General features: G+C 50.1%; 1 protein-coding gene across 2 annotated transcripts; it reads right to left on the reverse strand.

Annotated features, from left to right (window-relative positions):
• Nucleotides 1–2,708: 2,708 nt before the first annotated feature.
• GGT7 (gamma-glutamyltransferase 7) lies at nucleotides 2,709–25,591 on the reverse strand. 2 transcript variants are annotated; one of them, XM_015647779.2, is made up of 15 exons: nucleotides 25,426–25,591; nucleotides 22,959–23,185; nucleotides 21,744–21,895; nucleotides 20,212–20,326; nucleotides 19,622–19,689; nucleotides 18,913–18,986; nucleotides 18,291–18,484; nucleotides 16,164–16,251; nucleotides 15,009–15,136; nucleotides 12,598–12,686; nucleotides 11,683–11,835; nucleotides 11,068–11,185; nucleotides 10,424–10,561; nucleotides 9,389–9,488; nucleotides 2,709–7,938 (listed from the first exon to the last, which is right to left on the reverse strand). In XM_015647779.2, the coding sequence occupies exons 1-15, from the start codon at nucleotides 25,535–25,537 to the stop codon at nucleotides 7,775–7,777; spliced, it is 1,920 nt and encodes a 639-aa protein (XP_015503265.1). In that variant the 5' UTR covers nucleotides 25,538–25,591; the 3' UTR covers nucleotides 2,709–7,774. The 2 variants fall into 2 exon arrangements, with proteins under 2 accessions (XP_015503265.1, XP_015503266.1); XM_015647780.3 differs by lacking the exon at nucleotides 25,426–25,591 and adding an exon at nucleotides 23,701–25,384.
• Between the last annotated feature and the right edge of the window lie 6 nt (nucleotides 25,592–25,597).

A 25,597-nucleotide genomic window follows, 5' to 3' on the forward strand; every position in this document is an offset into this window, starting at 1 on the left:
ACACCGCGGGGACATCGCGGGGACACCCCGGGAACACCGGGGGAACACCCCAGAGACTCCCCGGGCGCTACACGGCAGCCCCACCGCGCCCCCGCCACAGCGACCCCGCCGCGGCGGAGCTGAGCCCCCGCCGTGAGGGGACCCGCCGTGGCGGCTGCTCCTGGGAATGGGAACAAAGTATCTGCCGGGTGAAGCTGAAGGAAAAATAATAATTGTGGCCTTCCTAGGAAATTTCTGGGAAGTGAGGTTTTTAATTCGGACGAATTTTAATTTAGAACGTTTCATCCAAAGGTTTCAGACTCTTCGAATATCATTGAATTATACTTTTGTTTTACCAGCGTGGGGATGGGGAAGAAGCCAGGGAGTGACCTGGTATGGACTCAGCAAAGGCCACAATGCTGAATTTTAATTAAAATCCATTAATGTGATTAATGAACAGGCTTATGGGCCCAAATTCCCCAGGGGATAATGCTGTATCCCTAAAATATCCCCCCAGCACCCAGGGGCTCCACAGCTGAAGGGACCCTCACAGGGCACACAGTCTGTTGGTTTATCTCTTCCTCCATCCTTTATTATTATGAGAAATTATCAATACAAAACCACTGGGATTTCTGCCCATCATTGCTGTGGGCAGAAAGCTCTTGCCTGGCACTGGGGAAGAAATGACACACATGGGAATTCCTATTTCAGGGTAGGGAAACAATCAAAAGTCCTTTATGGGAAAAATAAAGACATGTGTTTCAGTAGCTTGAGCTTTAGCAGGTTCAGTGGCTTCAGGGGTTTCAGGAGAGTGTGTGCAGCCCTCACAACCACCCTTGGCTTCATGTGGAATACACTTGGATAAGCAACATAAAAAAGGGCTTTTTTTTCTTTTTATTTTTTTATTTTGTAAAACCTTTGAAATACAACAAACCCACATCTCATTGGGCACTACATCTTGCAACATAGAGAGAAACTCTTTTTATAGATTCACATATAATTGCATTCCACAAAACCCCACCAAAACAAAATTATTAATGTCATGGTTAATATAGGACTTATCTTGAGCATTAAATCTGGTTGGTGTGTGCAGAGCTGCAGGCAGATTTCCGCTTTCCTCGGCGTGTGCAGCTCTCAGACTCCCTGCTGGCAGAGGGTGAGGAATCCTTCAGACAAGGATTTTTCTTCTCCTGCCTTTTTGTGTCTTCCACAGTTCCTGGGGAGCAATTCCAGCACTTCTCCAGTGTGCTGAGATAAGGGCAAAGCCCCTCGAGCCCCTCTTGGATGCCAGATCAGAGGAGAAGGAGATCAGTCACAGCAGTGGGAATGAGGAACATTTGATTAATCTGATCATCTCTTGGAGTTTCCTTTTGCCTTCATGTGGATGATTCCTGAACTTTGATCCTGGACTTTGGGACTGGCTGGAAACATAAGGAAGCTGAGAGAAAATTTCTTTGGTACCAAGAATTAAGCTTTCTTCCCCACATGACTTCATGCTTTCCTTGTTTCATGAGGCTCTTCTCAAACCAGCTACACTGAACTTCCTCCTCCAGCCTCATCTTCCCCAAAAGGCATCCCCCCAGCACAGAGACATCAGAGTGCTGCTTCCAAAAGCTTCCAAAAACCTTCCCACTCCTGTTGCTATGCTTGTCATGCCAGATCAGCCCTTAGAATTCTCAGCTTGCTTGGTTTTATCTGTATTATGCACATTAGTACCAGGCACATCTCGAATCCCTCAGCAAACAAGAACAAGCCAAATGCTATTTTCCAAAACCTGACTTTTCTGGAAGCACCATACTGAGGTGTCCCACAAAGATCTACTCAAGCCGTCCAAGTGCTGTGACTTTCTGGTCTCAGTTTGAGAGATCCCACACAGACAACTTCCCTGTGCTTAATCACAAAAAAGCCCTCCCTTCCTTAGCAGCCTGAGACCTGTACAACCACCTCACTCTTCAGAGCATACTGCTTCCTATGGCTTCTGATGCTTCTGCTCACTGTTGGGAAAGACCAGAACTGGTTCAGCCTCCACATAATTAAAATTAACTCAAATTATTTTAAAATAGCTTGTCACAAAGGTAAGGAAGCAAAGGGAAAGTGGAGCTGAAGGGACACCAGGGTTACAGGACACAACCAGAGACCTTTTTGAGGCATCTCTGCTGGAGACTGGCAGTTGAAGGAGCCCCAGGTTGCCTTGGCATCCACCGGCAGTGAGGCAAAGGGGATAATTTGATGTGGGGGTATGAGAGGGAAGAAACATGGGGCAGCTCCAGGCCTGCCACACATCCCTGCAGCAAAGTGTGTTGAAGGCTGATCTCCAGAGCTGAGCTTACTACAGAGCCTGGGTGTTCCTGGATCTTGCCCAAGCTCTGTACAGCATAAACAACACAGGAGAAGCTGTGGCTGCCCCATCCCTGGAAGTGCCCAAGGCTGGGTTGGACAGGGCCTAGAGCAACCTGGGATGGTGGAAGGTGTCCCTGCCCAGGGCAGGGGCTGGAACTGGATAATCTCTAAGGTCCCCTCCAGCCCAAACTGTTCTGTGATTTTTTTTGTCATTCTATTTGTGGAACTCATCCAGGAGCAGGCCCTCAGTTTGTTTGGGATGCTGAAGCTTTGCTGCAAAACAATGACACAGAATGATACCACAGTTCCTGCAGGGAAGGAGGGCTGCCTGCAGCAGACAGGTGTTTTGAGCTGCCTTATTGTCCACAACAGAACACAAATGCATTTAATATCATGACAATCAAAATTGTTTATTTACACACATTTTCATATGGCAATATTTTCTAACAACAGGTATTACACAGAAAAATTACTTGAACAAAATCATTTCCCCTCTAACACTGGTACAATGCTCACTTGGAGAGAAGGAAGGGAGATCTCTTGCACTGCAGTCACTATCACCTTGGATCTGGTGTTTTGTTAAACTGTGAGTGTGGTGAGAGAGAGGTGGGCAATTGGCCACAGATGTAACAGGCAAGGCAGGGTTACACAGGAGTTAACCTCTCCTCCTCCACTCCGAGCATGTGGAAAGGTGGAACCTGCTGGGTGGGGAGTCCTGGTTGTGCCAGGAACAGTGCTGGTGGGTGAAAGTCCATGGCTGCCCAGGAGCTGCTGTAACACTGGATGCTCCTCACAGGCAGCCAGGGCCAGCTCTGCCAGGACAATCTGCACCTAAAAATGTTCTGACCACTGGAGGGTCCTTCAAGGGCAGCGTGTGTCAGTGCTTTGGTGCTCCTACTCCACCTGCCCTCCGCACAAGTATGCTCCATTTTTAATGGTCTCCTGCCTCTCTGAAACCAGCTCTGCCTGTCAGAGCTTTCCTTTCTTTGCCTAGGTGCCAATTTCCATCCCTGAGGTATGGACGAGCTTTCCAAAACCACTGGGAACACCTGGGTGCTGCAGGAGCTCTTCCTACTCCATCTGACTCTTTGCAAAACTTTACCAACCCCTCGGTGCTTTTGGTGTTCATAAAAGAGATGCAGGTTTCCTCTCAGGGTGTTTACTGAGGCCTGACTCCCCTTCCTCTCCCCGATCAGCCCTGTCGAGCTGGAAGGAGGCTCTGAGATTATCTGGGGGGAATCTCCAGCGGGTTCCCAGAGAGTGACCCGGCTGGCCAGAACTCAGTGGCACTTTCAGATTGCTGCCCCAGCTGAGGGACACCTCAGGGTGACACTGGCAGAGCTGTGGGACGCTGGACATCACCCCTGGAGACAGAGGACCCGAATCTGCTGCCCCAGCTCTGGCAGCAGCAGCTGCTGAGTTAAGGAAATTAAAGAATTAAGATTTTAACCAAAATAGAAGCAGCTTATGAAAAAATTCGGAGTGGAAGAGATGAAAGAGAATTTGGGATAAAGGCAATGTAGGACTGGATATGCTTGGTTAGAAGCCGGCCTGTGCAGGTCCTGCTTGCAAAGGGAATACAATGTGGCTAACAATTGCCAAAATCAAATGAATGGTCCACAGAGATAAATATCATCCCGTTTAACTGTATTTGTAGAAGGAGACAAGAAGGATGGACTATTGTGGAAGAGAAAGGGACCGTGTCTACACCTGCAAGCAAGGGATCTGAACTGTGTCCAAGAGAAGCAGGAGAGCTGCCAACAGGACACAGTCGAAAAGTTCAAGCCCGAGGAAAAGTAAGATTTCATTAAAAAGACCCCAGACCTATTTTAAAGAAAAACTGAGCATGCCCAGAGTGGTGTGGAGCTCATTACCGTACGAGATGAGAGCAGGCGGAATCAGCAATGAATATGTATAGATGTATTGTGTAATCCTATGCATATGTAATACTTTGGGAAATAAATCGGGAATAAAGGGCAGTGGGGACGCGCACGACTTTGGGAGAGGACTCCAGCTCGTCTCCCGGCCGAAATAATAATAAATATATCCTCCCTAACTTTAAATAGTTACAGCGTCCTTTGATTTTATTGATTCACTGCTCTCTGCCCTCCCCTGCCCCCGGTAGTATCGGCTTCCCCGGGATGGGGCAGGACAGGCTGGAGCGCAGGAACAGCTGCAGTGCCCTGGGCTGCTCTTCAGCAGGTCCCACAGCCAGGGGGTCCCTTGTCCTGTGCCATCAGCAGCAGCAGCAGTGTCTGAGCACCCTGAGCACCCCGGAGTGCTGCGATCAGGCAGGCTCCAGCCCCTGTCCCTCGGGACCGTGATGGGCCCAGAACAGCCCAAAGCATCCTCATCCCGAGCTGTGGGATCAGGCAGGCTCCAGCCCCTGTCCCTGTCCCCCGGGACCGTGATGGGCCCAGAACAGCCCAAAGCATCCTCATCCCCCGCTGCAGGAGGGCAGTGCTGGCTCCTGCCTCGGCCCCCTCTGGCTGCAGCAGTGCCCGGGTGAGCAGCAGTGCCCAAAGCCACCGGGCATTCTGAGACCTGTGCTCGAGAGGGGCAGCCAGCCCTTGGGAGAAACCTGGATAAATTGCTGATACTCAGCAGCAGAGCCTGGCTCCGGTTTATCCTCATGTGAAACCAGCACACACTGACAGACAGCACTGCAAACCTGGACAGAAACAAGCTGGTCACATTCCAGATCATAATTTGTCACACTTAATAAAGACATCTTTTTAAAATTTATTTACTTTATTTGTGTTTATTTTGTTCCTTTTAAAATCGTTATTGTTTTTCTCAGCCCCTTTGTATTTTGTGTTCTGAGCTCTTCACTGACACTTCCATGAAAATGTTTCAGGACAAATTCTGCTTCAGAGCTGCCAGATGCCTGCAAGGGCCAGGCTGAAATCAGCACAGGTACTCTGCACACACACATCTCTGCAATTCAGCCCTTTATTTCACAATTTCCATCTCACCTGTACCGAGGGAAACATCAGGTATTTCTTGGTACCTCATGTTAAATTTATCAGATTGTAAATTCATTAGATGTAAAATTCATCAGATCACAACAGATGGGCTCAAAATACCAGAGACACTGGGCCAATTAGCAGATTAAAGGTGTCCATGTTGGATACATCTGTGATATACTGATTTTGCTTTTGAACAGAAAAAAAATGGGAAATAATTTGGAATACCTTTATTTCTCTTAGCCAAAATCTAGGGGCACAGATCTCATCTTCCAACTATCTTCAATTTTCTCTTTTTTTTGCAATGCAGGCCATGATCCAGCAGAACACTTTGGAACATGCTTTATTTTAAGATTCTGGATAATAACTGTGAAATTGTACTTTGGGATGTAAGAGTGCCCTTTTCAATCAAGACCATCATCTTTTACTCCCAAACATATACACAGTATCCAGTATCAGAAGTTGGTGAATTCAGTTAATAAGGAGGAATTTAATCTTTCAAAGTGTTTTGTGATATTTCATGCAAAGTCCTGCACTGCCTGTGACTTGACCACATATTTTGCAGCTGTTCTTAGAGCACCTCCATGCCCAAGGGACAGATTTGGGCTGGGACAGACCAGAAACCCCCAGATCATCTCCAGAGACACAAAACCACCTCCTTCCCTTCCCATGGAGCCTGGAGAGGTCTGCTCCAAGACACATTTATGAACTCTCCATCCTTGGGCAGTGACCAACTCTAGTGCTGATGAAAGAGAAATAAATAAACATATTTGGTGTCCCTGTGGTGAAGAAGGTCTCTTCTTGGTGGCACAGAACACATTGCAGATACAACATTGTGTTTCCCCTGTCCCAGCTGAGGGCATGGATGCACTTGGAACAGGAAAAGCTGCTGATGGTGCTGTCAGTGGGAGCTGCTGTGTTCCTCTCATGGGTGGCTGCACTTCAGCAGAGCATGGAACCACCTCTGTTCTCACTCAGCCCAACTCGCTTCACTGGGCTGTTCTGAGATCCACAGCTCTCCAGTGGCAGGAACAATTAGTCCAATTATCTGCTCTGTGGCCCTGACTACCCCAAAATCAGCCCATGGCATCAAGTGCCAGAAGGTGGCACAAACAGGGTGTCACAGGGTGCCTGGGCAGGAGGGTCAGGGTGAGTGGTGTGATCATCAAGTCATAGAGCAAGACAACCATAAGCAGACATACATATATAATATGTACAGTGGCCATGGGTGCATTTGCACCATGAAGGAAAACATCACATTTTAGACCCCAGAAAATGATCAAACTCCAGATTTTTTTAGTGCCAAGTGTCTCTAACTTGCCAGCAAAAAGAGCAGGAGACATCCAAATGTGGGCTGAATGACCTAGTGCAGATGTCAGCTGGGGCATTCTTCCCTTCTCAATTTCAGACATGAAATGCAAGAGCATTCTTTTATTTTCACAACATGCTGTGGACAGAAAATTATCTCAGTAGTGTTTGGTTTGCTTTTTCTCTCACTCTCTTCAGCTTTCCAATAGATTCACTAGGACTAAAACATGGAGCTAAGGTACAGCCATGAATTCAGTCAGCAGAAATTCCCCAGCCTCTCTGTAGGAATGAGCCAGGCTTGTAGAACAGACTGAGATAAGGCAGTGGAAGGAAAGCTCTGAACCCACCTGAATGGTCTCCACATGGTCTTCAGCGATCTGTGGTTTTTCACAACTCAGTGAAGTACTGCTAAGATATCTCCAAGAAGTGTCTAAGAAAGTTAAACCTGTTACTATAAATCTGAAATTCACCAGTCAGGAGGTTGAACCTCTGTAAGAAAACTACTGGGGGGTGCACAAGTTGTTAGAGGAAGTTGTTAGAGCTGTTGAAAATCATTGGTCTGGTTACAAAATCAGACTGCCAGCAAGTCTGTGCAGCAACTGGATTCAAAATGTTTACTGCCAAAATTCAAGGTATGTAGTGAAGTGAGCAAAGGAACTTCCCTGGGATGCTGCATGCTGGTAAAAATCAGCAGGCCCAGATGGAGTATTAACCCAAATATTCCAGCTGCAGGTACCTACAAACAGCACATCAGGCTGTATTAATTACTGGCTTACACTGGAGGCAAAGAAGGAACTTGTGAAAGACAGGGAGATGAAGATAATCATTATCAATAATAACATCAGCAGCAGCAGCTGTTTTTTCCCTTGCTCATGTTCCTGATCCCTAAAAGTAAGGTCCTGGCTAGAACTGGGCTTTGGAAAGACTGAACTATTAGCAAGACTGCCAAAGGAAAAGTGCTCCTGCCACTCCTGTAACAAGGATGGGGCTGCTTGCAATCCAAATAATTGAAAAATCAAAGGAGAGCTGGATGTTGGTGCTGCTGACTCCTCTGGTGCTGTCAGGGTGGGCAGAGCATCTTCCCAGCAGTGTGTGGGGCTGGAGAAGGGGCCACTTCAGAACATGCACATCACTGGGGTTGTGTGTCAGCCTTGGTCACAGAACACGTTCCCTGGGAGCTGCTACAAGATCGTGGCTCCAGCAGCATCTACACTCCTGGGGTCCTTCAGGCCAATGATGAAACTGTTGGTTCTCCTGGCCCCGTGAACCAGGGACACCACTGGGACTTTATCCACCTGATGGCCCCTGGCCACAAGAAATTCAATATCTTCTTCAGGAAACTCACCTGCATGGATTTGAAAAGAGGAGTTGGTAACTAAAACCAGTGCTGCCTTTGATGTGAAGGTCTGTCTAACACTGCTGGGGTCTGCAGGGGGGAACCTGGCAGAGGGCCCTGCAGCCCCTTCAGAAGGTTCCAGCTGGGAAAGCCAAGGACCAGGGGCCACTGCCTCGTGCCATGGGCTATGGGATGATCTACAACACCATTCAACAATGTGGAAGATTGTCCTCTTTGGAAGAAGAGGAAGATATGTGGTTAACACCAATTGTAGTTATTCTTCTTACAGAACATGAGGCAGTGCCCATTCTTAGTTACAAACAAGAGTATTAACAATTATTAATCAAAACAAGATGCAAGAGACAGTAAAAGAAGTAAAATAAGTTGCCAAATGATAAACTTTGTGCTAAGCCTCCCAACTTCCCCTGCATGTATTTCTTAATCTTCCAGACATATACCTCAGGTTGCTGCTCTTCTGCTTTTATTTGGTTCATTTGATAGTTTGTAATTTCTGTACAAGTAGAAGAGCCCAAGGCCCTGGAGTTGGGGGTGCAGCTGGACAAATGGAATATGGACACAGAAACCCCACTGGTATTTAAGCTTTTTATGTTGTGTCCTAACATGTATCTTGTTGATGCCAAATGTCCAAACTCACAAATTAGGACCTTATGAAGTTTTATATTTAATTCCATTTTAGTTTCCAAGTCTGCAGGGTGTAATGCATGGTCAGATCCTTTTTAGATTTTCCTCTGAAATGGGAAAGCCCAGAAACTTTGGCTACTTGGTGTGGAATGAGAACCAAATTTCACTTGTGGTGCACTGTGGTGAAGTTTGGGGAAGCATGAAAAACACCAAATAGACCAAAACTTATAGTAACAAGGACAAGACCTGACAGACTGCAGAGTGCCAGCAATGATGCTGTGTTTTCAGCACTGTCAAGCTACAGGCTTTGCCTTAAGTCTTGCCTTCTTCCCAGCTGCTGGAATTAAGAGACATGGACTGAAAAGTGAAGGAATGTAATTTATGTCAATGGCAATAAAGTGCAGGAAGCTTTGAGCACGTGTCTGGGTGAAGTTGAGGCTGCAATCTTGTTGATTTGGATATTGTCTATGGCATCTGATCTCCAGGAGGATTTAAGCACAGGGCAAGGCCACTACCAGGAAATGAGCTGGGACAGAGGGAGCATTTGGGAGAAGCACCTGAAAGAGCTTGGAGAGCTGGTGCTGGAGGGGTCAGAAAAATGTCAAGGACAAGAGGGAAAGGACATGGCTCAGCAAAGGCTCCAAGCTTTGAAGAAGTTGAATTCTGATTTTTATCTTCCTCAAAACCCTCCACACCCCTTGGGACCCTAGAAAATGGTGACCTGTGGTGCTTTTATTGCAGTGTGCTAGGAAAATCCTGCTCTTTTCCTAAACTTGCTGGATTTGTAGGCTGCACCCCACCCAGTGTCCATACTCACTGTCAACCTGCAAGGTGTTGGACTGAAGGTCGGGGTGAAGTCGACCAAGTGACAGACTTTCACTCAGATTCTTGTTAAATGTTAAAACATTTAACAAAACCTGCAAGAGAGTAAATTATCCTCAATAATAAAAAACTGATGTGAATAGAAGCCAACTTTCTGAGCATCCCCCAAATTGGTGGCTCCAACATCTGCACATGCAGCAAGCAAAGGAAATTTTCAACCATTTACTAAACTGCATGAACTGCTGCAGGGGTGTGCACACACTAAGAGGTCCTTGGAATATGGCCTGGATGTTGTTACATGTAAAGCAGGACATTTCCAGGATAACATGGGATTTTTGTCACATAGTTCCTGCTAAAGTAGCAGAGTTGTGTGCCTGGAACATGATGTAAGCTCTAAAGAAGTGTTACAGCCAAAAGCTCAGCGTGTGACTTCTCCAAACAAAGCACTAGGAAGCAATTCTTGGCTTTGGTTTTGCTCTGAAAAACGCTTTCCAAAAGGTAAGGAAATGGGGAGCTCTTTCTTTCAGCAATCCATTACTGCTGTATATGCAATCAAGCTGTTGGCAAGTACTTCACCTCATTACAAATCATAAATTAAGAGGAACTGCCCAATTTATATTCAGTGTTGAGCTGGAAGAATTCAGTTGGGAAAGCCTTAAAAGGAGCTTTTCATGTGGAAAAGGTCTAAGGGCTGCCAGTTTCCTGAAATTCTCTGAATAACAAAATGCTCCTTTTTTTCTTCATCATCCTTAAGATGAGTTTTGAACAGGTATTAGAATGACAAAAGCCATTATCGATTTTGCCAAAATGCTTCTCCTCTACAGTCATGGAGTGGTGCCACCAGAAAAGGTGCAAGGAAAATAAACTGGTAACCCTTAGAGATTTGAAATAACCAAAGTGTGGAACTGGTGACACCAAAGATTGAACCAATAACCTGTGGTCACCAGTTTTGACTCAGGCTGGGACAATTAGGAAGGGAAAGAAGGGGACCCTCCTCAGCCTCGCTGCTGTGGGAGGACACAGCACCAACCTGGACGATGCTGCTCAGGGCTCTGTCCCCGTTGTTGGCTCCCAGACACAGGTAGGTGCCACACATCCCCTTGGAGGGCCTCACGATCGTGGGCAGCAGGAAGGACCGTGGCCGCTTCCCAGGCTGAAGGAGGTTTTGCTGCAATTGAAGAAAAGTCACACCAAAAAATGTCACCAAGCCAACTCTTCCACAGAAGGAACATGGAGCTCATCACCCTCTTCCCAGCAGAGTGGGGTGGTTTTACAATGCATAAGGCATCACTGGAAGCCACCAGCACGGTCTGCATTTGTTTCTTTCCAAGAGCTGAAGACATTTTTTCCTGCTACCTGTTACTTTTTAACCTGCAGAGTAACAATTCATGAAGAGAGTGCTTAATACAAGTCCACACTGTTACAGTGCATCTGGGCGGCAGGGAAAGTAGGTAACAGTGTTGCTTGATAATTCTGCCTTGTAATAATAACTAATGGATATGGAGCCCTCTCTTTTCTCACTTTCAGTGGCTTATAAAATGAAAAATAGCAGCTTTCTACAGGCTGTTGTCTCTGTTATTAATAAGGCATTAAATAGTTCCCCTGTTGTGAAGATAAGAATAAAATTGGAATAAATAAATAAATAAAGAAAGAATTTGTCATGTCATTCATTACCAGCCTGGGAATGGAGTGGTTCATTGTTTTATTTTGCCAGGAGAAGTCCAACATCTGGCTGTTCAGGAGGATTCCAGAGGGTGTTACTATTCCACTGCCAAAGGGACGATTCAAAGAACTGAAACGAAACACAAAGAAATTTCATAAAAATCATCCCAGTGATTTTTGTATTCATTGAGGCTTTCAGGGCTCCAACTCTCGGTCCTGCCTTGTCTTGACAGAGATTCTTTGGTGGCTCTCTAGAGCTGCTGAGATTGAGGAGAAGCAGTTTTCATGCACTCAGGAACAGGAGCCACGTATGCCACAGCAGCTCTGTCCCTCCCCGTGCTTGAGGATTCCCTTTGCTGTGATGGATCTGCCTCCATCAGTCCTACACTTGCCATCAGCTGTCCCCCAGGGAGCAGACACAGGCCACTCCAGCCTTGTTTCATGGCCAGAGCGCTCTAAGATTGCACAGGGCAGAGCAGCACCAGCCCACACATCTCAGCCCCATCTCTCCCATTCCTGTGCTGCAGGACTGACTGGGACAGAGCAGTTCTGGTCCCATCCTGTCCTGCTGAACCCCCTCCCTCCTCGCTGTGAGCTCAGGGTGGAGGGGAGAGGCCAATCCTTTACCTCAGCACAGCGACGATGAAGTCATCGGGGCCCATGACGAGGACCTGGCTGGCGGCGGTGCCGCTCTCCGCCGGGGACTGAGGCGGGCGGAGCTCGGACGGGAAGGGCTGGGAGTCATTGATCAGCTGCCGCAGGGAATTGGCTTCTGATTTGCTTCAGCGAGGAGGGAGGGAGAGAGGGAGGAAAGCAAGCCATGAGCCCGGGGAGCTGGACATGCCCTGGTGTCTCAGCACAGCTAGGGGCGGGTGCTCCTGAGGAGATGAATGAGCACAGGGCGCGGTTTCGGTTCACACCAAGGAAGGAAGGGGTGACAAGGTGGCTCAGCTGGCACAGAGAGGCACTCAAGCCTGCCATGAACCTCCAAAGGTTCTATCTACCCCTGTTTGCCCTCAGCAGGAGTAAATCCACCCCCAGTGGCCAAGGTGACAATCCCAGCTGAACGCCAGTCTTCAGCAGGAGGACAAGTCAGGCCCAGCCCAATCACCAGTCATGGCTAAACCTGGCTCTGAGGTGGGAGGCTGGGCCAAAACCCCAGACCTGGCCTCTCCTGCACATCTGGCTGTCCTGCAAGGCTCTGAGCCCCACAGTGGGGCAGGGAGAGGCAGAAGTGGAACAGGGATGGCTGTTTGTCTGACCCATTCAGAGGGAATGTTTAGAGGTGTGGCAAAGTGGGAGGAACCCTCAAGCTCAAGCTGGCTCCAAGAAACCTCTGAGTGAAGACATCCCATCCTGAATGACCCATCCCCAGAGCCTCATGGGGGCTCTGATCCTTGTGAAAGCCCTGGGAGGACACTCAAGGTCTGACCTTTCCTTCATAAAACAGAGGGAGAAAAAGTTCAGGTACAGCAAATGCAGGAATTATATCCAACCCACACATCCTGCAACTGCCACCGTGCCTGTCCTCCTCAGACATACCTCACCATGACTTCTGCTGTGTGAGTGACAGAAACGTCACCAGATGGGTCTCCCAGGTTGCTTGCCAGACTCAGGGCTATTTTTAGTGTCTAAAGAAAGAAAGGAAAGTAAGGAGAAAAGGAGGAGAGGAAGAGAAGAGGAGATGAGGAAGAGGAGAGGAAAAGAGAGGAGAGGAAAGGAGAGGGGAGGGGAAAGGAAAAACATTTATGTGGCCCTGGAAATACAACTTCTGATACTCCAAACTAGAAGAGGTATCTGGTGTCCTGGTGTGTTGGCTAAAGCTTATGAAGAAAAATTACCAGAAGTCTGGGATCTGGGAATAGCTCAGTGCAAAGGGCTGCCACATGTGGGTATGGGAACCAAAGAGCCTCAGTCTGGCATGGCAAACTGTGCTGGGGAGCCAAGTGAATCCAGCAGCATTTGTACAACCACAGAATCACAAAATGGCTGGCACTGGAAAGGACCTTAAAGCTCATCACATTCCACCCCCCTGCCACGGGCAAAGACACCTTCCCATGTTTCTCCAACCTGGCATTGAATGCTTCCAGAGATGTGTTAGCCACAGCTTCTCTGGGAAGCCTCTGCCAGCAGCTCACCATTCTCACAGGGAAGATTTTCTTCCCTATATCCCATCTCAACCTGGCCTCTGACAGTGGGAGGCCACAAGTGCAACATCCCTGGCAGGAGCTGATGTCCAGCTCAGTGGTTCAGCTTCACTGCCAGGTGGCAGACAGGGTCTCCAGGATGCCATTTACTTTCTCTTTCCATTCCTGAGTGGTCACCACAACAGCAGATACCAGACTGAATTTCAATGGGACAGGGGCTGCTGGGCTTGCTGCTGCCTCTGGATCCCAGCTCTGCTGGCCCAGCACCAGTGCTGAGCAGAAATGAGCTGTTCTGCTCCCCAGCTGCTGCCCAGCTCCTGGCTGTAAACCATCCAAAGGGTTTGAACAGAAAGCATCCGTCCCAGCACACGTCAGGGAATGATGGTGCAAAAGGAAGAAAAGATCTGGTTTCTCAAACATGCAGAATCCTGCCTGAGGCAGTCCATTGAAAATGGGAAGATGCAATTTCTCAGGACACAGTTTATTCAGCCCTGGAACTACAGCATAGCCAGGGCAGAGCCATGAGGAGAGAGAGAGCTACAGAAAAAGCAGAAACACCCTAAATGTTCAGCTTGCAGGTCGTGCCATGGTCATTCAGCATTCAGAAGAGTCCACTCTCCTGCAGGCAGCCAGTGAGATGTGACTGCTGGTCTGGAATGTGCCACCCAGCAACAGCTTCTCCTTGGTTATCAACTGTGTGAGAGCAGAACATGACAAACCTCTGGGGAAGGAGGCATTTCCATGGAGCAATGTCCTGACCACCACACCGTGTTGGGGGGTGCAAGGGCTTGGATGTGAGGGAAGAGCTCCATGGAAACACACAGAGCACACCCACCCCAGAGGTTATCTTGGTTCTGGTTGTCCCAGGGTTGGATACCTGAAGCTGGCCTAACACTGAACCTCAGCCACATGTTCAGCTGTGGGACCCAGACAATCTCCTGAAGTGACTGCCTTGGAGATGGAGGTTGCTGCTCCAGGATACAGGTGAAACTCTTGTCAGAGCAGATAGATTCACCCAAAATTTCCTGAAAAGAGCTCAAAAATTACTCAGGTGAGTCAACCTCCTGTGCTTCTGCACAGTGTGTAACACCTCCAGTTGCTGCATTATTGCTGAGACACTTCCAATCACCCATTGTCCTGTCTGCTGCAAGGATGTAGTTAAATCCTCGATTAAAATTCACATCTCATAAAGCCCAGCTGTGGATCTGTAAATCCTCAACTCATAAAACCCATCTGTGGATCTGTGGAGCTTCTAAGAGCACAACTCTGTTTACAGAGCAGGAGACAGAGCACTTGCTCAACCTCCTGGGAAGCTGCAATGTTTTAGCAGGACAGTCCTAATTACTGGAAAAATTCTGGACCTCAGAGATCAGGAGGTGGGCAAAAATGTAAACTATTTTGTCAATGTGAAGTATTGGGTCAGTTTTCCTTGTCATCAGTGTGTAGAGGCTTTTGTTGCAGCACACCTTGCAGTGTCCTCGGGTGCTCTGCAGTGCCTGGGGCCACTGGAGCTAAGAGGTGAAGGAACTTGATGGGACAACCCTCAGGTGCTGTGGGATCATCATGCAGAGGTGAGCATGTACAAGAAATGGATGAAGCCACAGTTTGTTCTGAAAAAGCTCTTCCTAAGCAGGAAAGGTCTTCCTGCTCAGCCTCTGAGACAGCAGCACTGCTCAGTTTTACATCTTAGCAGTGTAAAGCAGCTCATTCTCCTCTGGGAATAACTTACAAACCCACAACTACAAAATAAATAGATCATTCTCTAGCTGCACAAGCAACTCAGCCAAATGTTGAATCTCCTCTTACCTCTGCCACCCAGTGCAAGATATTCCCTCTGGATCCTTGCCTTGTGATGTTAAAGCCCTCCAGGATGTTCAGTGCTGTGATCAGTGCAGGACCTGCATGTGGAGGTGGGGGGGTGAAAACAAGGTGTCCTGTGGAGGGAAGAGAAGGGGAATTAAGCTGCTTTTGTCAGATACCTTCCAGTGAGAGCACTTGTCTATGAGTCAGTGTCCTTGAGAACAGGGAAACCCTTCCAGATTAGAGGGGAAATAATAGAAAGCAACATGATTTGAGAAGGGTTTCCCAGAACATCCCTGTTGTATCCTTCTGTTTCCTCATGAAGGATGAAGGAAGCCCAAACAGGGATGCGTTTTTTACCTCTGAAATTCAGTTATTATTGGTTGGTTGTTGGTTTCTAGACTGCAGTATGGAAGAATGGAGATAGAATCATAGGAAACCAGAGTGGGTTAGGTTGGAAGGGACCTTAGAAATCATCCAGTCCTATCCCCTGCCATGGGCAGGGACACCTTCCACTATCCCAGGCTGTTCCAAGCCCCATCCAACCTGGCCTTGGACACTTCTAGGGATGGGGAAGCCACAATTTCTCTGGGCAACCTGTGCCAAGGCCTCACCACACTCACAGGGAGAAATTGCTTTCTGACATCTAATTTAAATCTTTTCTCTTTTAGTCTGAAATCATTCCCCTTGTCCTATCACTATCTGCCCACATTAAAAGTCACTTTCTCTCATTTTTATAAACCCCTTTTACATACTGGAAGGCCACCTAGAAAATGGGTTTGCAACATTATAGCTATAAGCAAGGTAAGGCATTGATAGAAAAGAATGTCATTTTAGAAACTTCTTGCATAAAGTTAGCTTTGTTCCCTTTGGGAACTGTCTTTAGCTGTAAGTGCAGCTTCTATTGAGATGCTGCCTCAAGATATAACCATGTTGCATCTTTAGACTTTCAATGGAATAAACATTTCAAAGTGCTGAAAATCTCCTGAACTACCCATGATGCATCAATGTCAGCAGGGAATAGCAGGAAACTCCCTGGAAGGCTTTTCTGCAGATATTTCAGTGCAGCTTTGACTTCAACTCTTGTTCAATGCTGTTGCCACCCCTTGTGAGGTGAAGAAAACTTTCCCTGGAGCTGCACAACGATGGGTGAGGGTGTACCTCGATAGATTGTGTGCACAGGGTCCTCCACAGTGACACTGTAATTGCTGAAATCTTCCTCCACCAAGACTCCTCCGTAGTTGTGGACCTGCATGAGAGCAAAGCAGTGCACCCTGAGCAGGCTGAGCCAAGGCTCCCCGTGCTCCTTGTGCTGGCCCAGTGTGTCAAACACACTCCATTGAGAATCCTGAGCCAAGTGCCAGGCTCCTTAGGATACCTTGGAAATCTGTGCTTTCACAGTCCTGGTGACCTGGCTCACTGTTCAGCATCACAGGAAGGCTCTGCACTCATGTCCAAAAGCTCACCTGCCCCAGGGGTGCTCCCAGGACACTCTGTCTGCCCAGGAAGATGGGGATTGGCCCTGCCCTGGCTGGCAAACAAGAGTGTGTTAAGGGGTATTGAATACTGCCAGGATTATGGATCTGGGAGACAAGGAGCCTGGGAGTAGCAGGTGGCAATCACTAGAATTCTCAACTAAAAAAAATGTCACTGTTCTCACCCTATTTCAAATTATTTCAGCTGACAGTGGGTCTGCTGTAGCCTTGACCTTCCTGCAAGATTCCTGTCAGAGGTACAATGTGCCTGGGTTGGTAATTTTCATGAACACAGGAAAGATGGGCCATTCCCTCCGCTGCAGGTCTTCTGTGTGAGTTATGATGGAGGTGAGGGAGGACCATCAGATGGTGGTGGGGCACTGCCCAGGCTCCCCAGGGAATGGACATGGCCCCAAGTCTGCCAGAGCTCCAGGAGTGTTTGGACAATGCTCTCAGGGAGAGGGTGGGATTGTTGGGATGTCTGCATGCTCTGATCTCTAACCCAGCCAGCTTCTTTGGCAGGAAAACTCTTCTGGCAAAACTGAATGAATCACTGGAGCAGGACAGCTAATGCAGGCCATGCTGTGGGGCCAGAATGTCAAACAACCCCAAAGCTGCTGAAGATGTCTTTCCTACTTGGGATGTCTGTTTCTTTCCTACAGAAAAGGCTGGTTGAACCCCAGGGCTGTGCTGAGCCAGGACCTGGCTCCCCAGACCCAGCCAGTGGGAAATGGGGCACAAGGAGCAGAAAAAGGGGAAGAAGCTCCAGTCAGCAACACACTGCAGACATCTCAAATTCCCCAGAGAGCACTATTTTGCACCTGTGCCTGGAAGCAAAGAGTGGGTGTTATGGAGCTATTCTTGATTTTGCCAGATGGATACCCTCCTTGTGCTGCAACAAGAAACATTTTCTGAAGGCAGCACTTTGCTCTGGAACAAAAGCTGGAATTGTGCACTGGATCCCAGAGCTTGTCAGCATCTTTGAAGTGGCAACCCTGGGCCTTTCTCCTCCACAGGGAATTTGTGCTTCCCAGAGGCAGCCCCCAGGTCATGGGAACCTGGTGACAAAGCAGGGTTTAGCTGTGGAGATGCTCACAAGCTTGGGAAACTTCCTGCTCTTCATCCTTCACCTCTGCTATAGTTCAGGTGAACTGTAGATTTCTAAACACAGAGCCCACAGATGTCTGAGGCTTGAGTGGAATCAACACATTCCAGATTCTTGATGAGCTATTGAAAGAGCATCATTTGAACCATGGTGGCTCAATAAAATGGTGCCCTGACCACCCTGACTGCAGCCACAGATATAAAAGTTTGGTTTATAATGGTTTATTGGGAGCTTTTTTCATCAGAACTACTTTGTCTGTTCGGATATTTTTTCCAGAGCACTTCTAACAGGAGTTAAATTAGGGCAACTCCAAGTGGGACCAAACCTTTCTCATCCTCTGCTCACAAGACTCACAGGTTTTTTTTTAACCATCTTCCTGGAGTCTGTATCCTACAGTGCCATTAACCACAAAAACTTGTTTCTCAACAGTTTCGTTCTTGGGGAAAAGGTTTTGTCACACAAATTAACAGAGCCCAGAGCCCAAACTGATTTTTGGTTTTCCTTCCAGACTGTCCTGTTTATAGAGGAAATGGAGGTTTAACTTCTGTAGACTGTGGGAATGGCCTGTGTGTCACTTACACCACTGCAGGGACAGAAAGGGAGGCATCTGTCCCCATCATTGTGGTGGCACTTGGCTTATCTCCAGTGTGTCACCTTAAGCAGGTGGCAGCCCCAGGCCAGCAGGTGACAGGGATAGTCCTGGCTCACCTCAGAGATCATCTCTTGGGTCAAGTTTCCTCTGTAGAAGGCTGACACCCCTTCTTCCCCCAGCAGCTGCAGCACGGCCGCAAGGTCCAGGCGCCGGACGAACGTTCCAGGCAGCAGGGGCTGCCCATCCGGCAGGAAGATCTCGTGGAATCGGTCAGAGTAGTTCAGGTCCTTCAGTTCACTCAGGGCTTTGGCTGCAGGTGAGAAGGGGAAGGTCCAGAAAAAGCAGGGGTCAGGAAGGTGCAAAGGACCTGCAGTCACTGTGCACCTGATGGGGTATTGGAGGCCTGCTGCTGCCTCTGGCCCTGTTGCAAAACTAGAGGGGGGCTGGATCATGGGTCCTTTGGAACTGGGAAAGAAACCCAAAGAAACCCCAGCACCCTTCCCTGCCTGGCCCTGGGCACTGTCCAGTGTGACTGCTCTGCCCTGGCTCTGCCCAGCCATGGCAAAGGGCTCCTGTTTGGCTGCCACCACGCTGTCCCACAGCAGACTGTGCCTCACGCACTGCTCAGCTCCCAACACCATCCATCTCCAGCTCCACAAAGCCCTGATTTCCCATGACTAACCCCCTGCATTCCCAGTGAACTGCCCTGTGCTGGCCAGCTGCCCACCAGGTACTCACCCAGCTCATGTGTGACATTAAAGCCGTTCTGGGCGACGCCGGCTGTGAGGCCCAGCAGCTCGGACCACGGGAGTCTGCCAAAGGAGAGAGGACAAGAAGAAATGGGCCTTGGAGGGGTGCAGTGGGGCAGGGCGGTGGGGACAGGCACAGGGCTTGGCTTCCAGAGGCTCCTGGAAGACCAGGCTGTGGGGCCAGCAGTGGCCAAAAGGAGCAGTGAGCTGTCAGTGCTTGTGTTTCTCCTTATCAAGATCATCTCAGTGCTCCAGGACGTGCCCCAGAGAGGAATGGCAGTGCATGGATGGGGGAAGGGGTGTCTCAGCAGCAAAACCTCAAGTCAGGCTCTGGTGCTGAGCAAGTCATTCAGATCTCTCTGTATCCCAACAGAGCACCAAGGACAGGCCCACCTCTTAGGATCCAGCTAAAGAGAGAATGAAAATGCACAGACATGTGAGGCAATGTGCTGCATCTCTAACAGAACATTTATTGTACATCTTCTTGGCCAAAATTTCACTTTGCAGAAAACGTGACAGCTAAATTTTTTCTTTTGTGCATGAAATAGAAAAAAATAAACATCTCTTTCAACACAAGCCTCCAGGTACCTCTTAGCTAATGGTTTTGACTGGTGGCTGAGAACATGGTCTGATGGCAAGGGCTTGTGTGCTTCCTGTGGGACCCTCAGGGCACAGCCTGTGCCAGCCTTGTGTCTCACCTGCCATGTAACTGGTGTGCCTGGTGCATTCCTTGGATCATGCCTGGCACCCCCACGAGCAGACCTGGCTGTAAAATAGGAAGGACAAAAAAAGAAGAGAGAAATCTCCTTTCCATGAGGACATGGGACACGATCCCCAGTTGCAAGTCAAGGAGGTCCAAGTCATGATTACTCTGGAATTATCTGCATAGTTAGGAGAGGGAAAGAGGTCTGTAGCAACAGAATGTACTATGGAATAAAAGGTTTTGGAAGGAGAGAGGCAAATTCAATCTTATTCTCAACCCACTTTGATTAGGAGAGATAACTCAGCAGAATGACCTGGGATTATGCTCCTTCAGGGGCTCTTGTCCTCCCAGTACCCTGCTGCCACAGAGGTGCCTCCTTACTCCCCAAAGCTCTGCAGGCGTTTTGGGGCTGATAAAGAAGTGTTTTTCCTAGATTCCCCATGTCTGTAGGGCCCAAGATCTCCCATGATGAGAGAGATTGCTTGTTGCTTTGTTAGGCATCTGCCCCTCAGCCTGAACAGCTGGAGGGAGGAGAGCTGGGGACCACAGCCCTGGAGGCAGTGGCTGTGGGATACTGGTACTCACCTTGGTGTCCTGCTGCAGGTCCCCTTCCAGTGGGATGCCCAGGGGAGCCACCTCACGGAAGTCGATGACCCAGCTCCTGTTCTTGCGGATGTCGTGGACCAGCATCACCCCGCCCCTGCGGCGAGACACGGTCAGGGCGCGGCCCGGCTGCTCCTGCAACAGCCGCTGCTGCAGAGCTTGGGTGGCACTGGGTCAGGTCACCAGCCCCAGCAGGGCCCCGGGATGGGTGGAAGAGCAGGGAATGCTGCTGGCCTTCCCTAGGGCACACACCACGACAGCCAGGGCACGGCTGGTGTAGGACACAGGCTGTGCTGAGCCTGGAGCAGTTCCTGCCTGCCTGGCCAGGGAGCCACTGCCTCTGTTCCCCTGCCAGGTTGGGAGCAGCTGGGATTTTGTTTCTAATCTGAGTAGTTTTGCAACAAAAGAGGGTGTTTGCTTACAGCAGCAATGGGTGGTGCAGCTAGAGCAGTGCTGAGGTGGCTTTGATTTATGTAATGCTCCTGAGCCTTCCTGCAGAACCAGGAGCACCAGGTTTATGTGGATGCCACCCTGGGTAAGGGATGGAAGAAGGCCACCTCCCCCCAGCAGCTGCCTGGAGCTGGGCTCAGCCTCAGCCTCAGGAGCACAGCTTGTGGAAGGCAGCACTCAGGCTTTGAAAGCACTAGGACTGAGCCCAAATTTCCCTGCCTGGGGGTCTCTGTCCTGTGCTGACAGCTGGGGGCACAGGAAAGTCACTGTAGCAGATGTGGACACATGCACTGCCTGATGTTACAGCCCTGGCACCACATCCTGAGCCTGGCACTGCCACGGAGGCATTTCTCAGCTGCAGAGGGGCTTTTCACAAGAGCAGAGAGTGACAGAACAAGGGGGAATGGCTTTACTCTGACAGAGAGCAGCTTTACATCAGGTATTAGGAAGAAACGTTTGTCTGTCTGAGGGGGAGGTGGTGGGAACCAAGCACTGGTGCAGGTTGCCCCATCCCTGGAAGTGTCCAAGGCCAGGTTGGACACTGTGGAAGGTGTCCCTGCCCATGGCAGGGGGTGGAACTGGATGGGCTTTTATGGGAACTGTCAGTGGTCAAATAAGAGATTTTGAGGCTTCAGACATGAGCTTGACCTTGTGTGAAACTAGTTCTCACTCTGGCCTGAGAAATCATAAGGAGGAATCCAAACAATCCTTAGAGAAGGAAAACAACATCTGCAGGTGTTTGTCACCTTGTTGTTTTCTTGCAAGAAAAGGTCAAGGGGTGGTGTTCCCAACTGTCCAGTGATGGTGATGTGTTGGTTTCATGATCAATGAGAATTTTACCTTTTGGACCTTCTCAGACCTGTCTATAAAAGAAGATCTGGAAGAATAAAACTTGCTCTCTTGTGCAACCCATCTAGAGAGTCTGTGTCCTACTTCTGCGGCCGTTCCTAATACACTGTGACAGCTTTAAGGTCTCTCCAAGCCAAAGCAGCCTGGGATTCTGTGAAACCACTCACTTGAGGACAGCTGGAGACAAGAGCAGGGGGTGAGTGGCCCACACTTACCCTCCGAGCCCCGAGCTGTGTGGGTTGACGATGCCGGCGCAGAGGGCCGAGGCGATGGCCGCGTCCACCGAGGAGCCGTGCCTGGCCAGCACGTCGGTGCCCAGCGCGGTGCAGCGCGCGGCGTCCGTCACCACAGCCCCGCGGTGGAACAGCTGCCAGACAGGAGAGGCTTCTGCTGGGCACTGCTGCTGCTGCTGCTGCCCAGATCCACACCCACCAATGAGGCACCTGAAGGCTGGGCCAGCGCTGAGGCTGTGGCTGATCCAACAAATGCCAATGGGAACCGTATGTCCCTTGGCACGTCCCCGCTCCAGGGCAGCTGCAGGTAGCCAGGGCCACCAGCTCAGACAGCTTTCCACACTCCATGTCTCCCTCTGCCCCTCACAAACCCAGGGCTGTCCCTGTGCTGCAGCCAGGCAGTCACTGGGAATGGGGATACAGCTGCAAAAAATGCAGCAGCCCCCAGGGCCACAGCTTGTTCTCATCCTTGTGACAGTCACATTATATTTTAAAGAGTTGGTTTCATCCCTATGGCACAAATTGCAGCCTCTCAACAAGAGCCAGGCTGACCTGGGGACATGCAAAGACAGAATGGCCATGGCAGCACGTGGAGATCGTGATGGTGACTCCTGGCTGACTGTGACCCTGACAGAGGTTCTGCAGCAGGATCCAACCCCGTGGCCATGCTGCCTTGGATTTGCAATCTAGCACTGGGCTGTGGGACAGATTAGCAGGAGGTTCACCTCTGTTTTCAGCTATTTCAGTTTTTCCCCTGCTTGGTCCCAGATGAATCTTCCAGAGGTGAATCTGGGCATGTATGCCCATAATCCATAAAGCTCTGTCCAAGTGGACAAGATGCCTACTGCTTAACTAAGGATTATTTTCTGAAAGCACTCCCATCTGGCTCAAACCACAGCAGCAGTCTGTTCCCCCCCAGCAGCACCCCCAATCCTGCCTGACACAGCCCCACACCCTGGCCATGGGGCAAGCTCTGAGAGTCTGGCTCGGCTCTCCAAGCTCAAGCTTCAGGTGCAGGAAAAGGCTTTCAAGCTATTTTGGGGTTGAACCAGGCGAGACTGAGCACCCAGGGCCTCACTGACACCAGCCATGGCTCCCCAGGACTCCCCTTGCCAAACTGGTGACCAGGAGGAAAGTCTCAGATCTCTCCCATCTTTGGAGCCAAAGCCCCACCATAAAGCCACTGTTCTGTCTTACCTGAGGGTCCCCAAAATAGATCTGTATGATGAGGGCCACAGTGACCCCTGTGGCGAAGGTCAGGCAGGCAGTGATGATGACGGTCAGCCCGTCCTGCCGGCAGCTGCAGTCTCCTGAGAAGGGATCCTTGCTGGTCTCCTGCAGGGGGGACACGTCCTGGCTTCCCATCTCTGAGGAGGACGAGGGCAGGCGCTGGAGACGTGCAGACTTCAGGAAGGACTCTGGGTCTTTGTGGGCAGCAGGGAGAAAACAAGTGTGAGTTATTGAGCAACTTGGGGCTCTTATTGCAGTGTTTACTCAGCACTAATATTACACTGAGCCCCTTCAAGCATGGCTATCAGCTTCCCTATTGATCCCAGCTGCCAGGAGCCTTTCTGGCTCAGATACTGCTTTGAGTCATTTTACTGATCCTTTTCTTTAGCTCTGGTTATTCCAAACTGACTTCCCTGGAGATTAAGAGAGACAAAAACCCCTTGAATTTTACTCCATTTCAGTCCATTCATCAGTCTTCAGGGATAAGCCCACTCCTCTGCTCCATTTGGAGGGGTTCTTAACACAGCAAACAGGTCTCTGAAATGCAGTGGGACTGAAGAAGAGGAAATTAAGATATTAAAAAAGATGCAGCAGTTTTACTTGGAGTTGTGATTGAGCTAAAGCACCTGAGAAAAACAGAAGTAAAGCAAAACATTTGGCTAGGGCACAGAAAATACCTCTAGGGAAGCGAGGGCAGAGAGGAGCAAACCTGCAAACCAGAGGCCTTGGAACATCCACTCGCTCCGCTGCAGGAAGGACTCTGCTTTAATTCCTTGCTTCCTCTGGCAGATGAGGCCCACTGTGAAATGAAGCCACACACTGGACACCCAGCTCCAAGATGGCAAAGCAGCGGGGCAGAGGTTTGCTGGGCCTCAGCAGGATGAAAAAGTCTCTTTTTTGCTCTGAAAGATGCCTTGAATCTCTGTGAGAATCAGCTGCTGCCCTTGTGGTGGGAGGAGACCAGCTAAGGATGCCCTGCCCATCCCGGTTGCTGCCAGGCACACGGAGCTGCTGGGGCAGCTGTGAGGCTGTGCCCATCCCTCACGGACTCTGAGGGGGACCAAGTAGCTCAGGGCATCATCCAGGGCTCCTGGAAGAATTTTTTCAGGAGCTGCAGTGCTCTGTGCATCCACAGTGGAAAAAGAGGGGCACCAAGTGGAAAATACAAGATGAGAAAGCTTGTCCCTCCGTACAGATGTTTCCTGAGTTTGGAAAAGGAGGGGGGAGTGAGCAGGAAAGCCCATATCCCCCATCAGCTGCCTGTCTGTCTGCCAGCCCAGTCCTTGTCATGGCACTGACATGACCTGGCTGCAGCTCTCCTGAGGCCAGGGAGGAAAGGAGTTTTAATTTCAGTGATGCTGCAACCAGGAGTAAACTCCCACAGCCAGGGAATCCCCTCCAGGTGAATTTAATCTCATTTGTGCTGTGGTGGTTTAGGAGTGGGACTGGGAAAGGCTCAGCTTTTCAGCTTTTCAGCTTTCAAAGCTTTCAGCTTTGAAAGACGAGACACCAAATCCCACTTAGCTTCCAAGGGGCCATGAAGGAGACATGGCTTTATTGGGAAGCTAATGCTTTGGAGAACCAGGGCCACCAGGGTCTGGAGCTGCTGCAGAGGAGACAGCAGAGACTGGAGCTGTTGATGGGCTCTGTAGGTGCTCCAGCAACAAGCATCAGAAGCAGGAGCTCTCTTCTCCAGCTGCCCCACTTGCAGGCATTGACACTGCTAAAACTGCACCAGATTCTGGGTGTGTGACGAGAGGCCTCGTGTTTCCAGGAAAGTTGTTCCCACACCCCTGCAGGCAGCAGCTTTGCCTCAACAGTCAGGAGAGCACAGGGTGGGAACGGGCAATGGGAGCTTCACCCATGGTGGGACAGGGCAGAGGGCAAGGGGAGCCTGGGGCTGTGCAAACATGGGCCTGGGGGCTGACAGGCACCCAGACTGGGAGCCCCAGAGGGGAAGGGCAACACTGCTTGCAGAAACATGACATAGGGGAGAAACAGCATTTCTCTCAACTATGGAGGAGGAAGAAATCAGTTAAAAATAGGCAAAGGATTTTCTTGCAGATCAAATGATCACCTGACTTTATTCCAGCCGAGCACCAGAGGGATGGAGCATCCCAGACTGAGGGATATGCAAGGAGCACCCCAGGGTGGGAGGGACGCTCAAGGAGCATCCCAGGTGGAGAGATGCTCAAGGAGCATGCAAGGAGGCCATGCATAAATGGTCCAGGCTGGAAGGCCAAGCCGGCTGCGGGAGAGCACATTCCAGGCTGTGCTGGGAGGCTCTGTGCCGAACCCCTGGATCTGTGGCTCAGGGTGAAGGCGGGGTCGGGGCCCAGGGACGGCCGGGGAGCCCGGGGAGCGTCGCTCCGGGCGCGGGGCCGAGGGCCGGGGGTGCGGGGGGCCGCGGGCGGGCTCTGCCGCCGCCCCTCACCCGTGTCCTGCTCGCCCAGGAACGCGTCCTCCTCCTTGCGGGCGCGGAGGCCGCTCTCGGCCGCGCCGCTCGGCTCCTCCTCGGGCAGCCTCGGGAAGCTGGTGATGCTCATGTAGTCCACGGGTGAGCCGGCGGCCAGGGCCCGCTGCCGGCCCGGCACCGCCTCCGCCGC

This window comes from Parus major, chromosome 20, assembly GCF_001522545.3.
Source record: "Parus major isolate Abel chromosome 20, Parus_major1.1, whole genome shotgun sequence".
NCBI lineage: Eukaryota > Metazoa > Chordata > Aves > Passeriformes > Paridae > Parus > Parus major.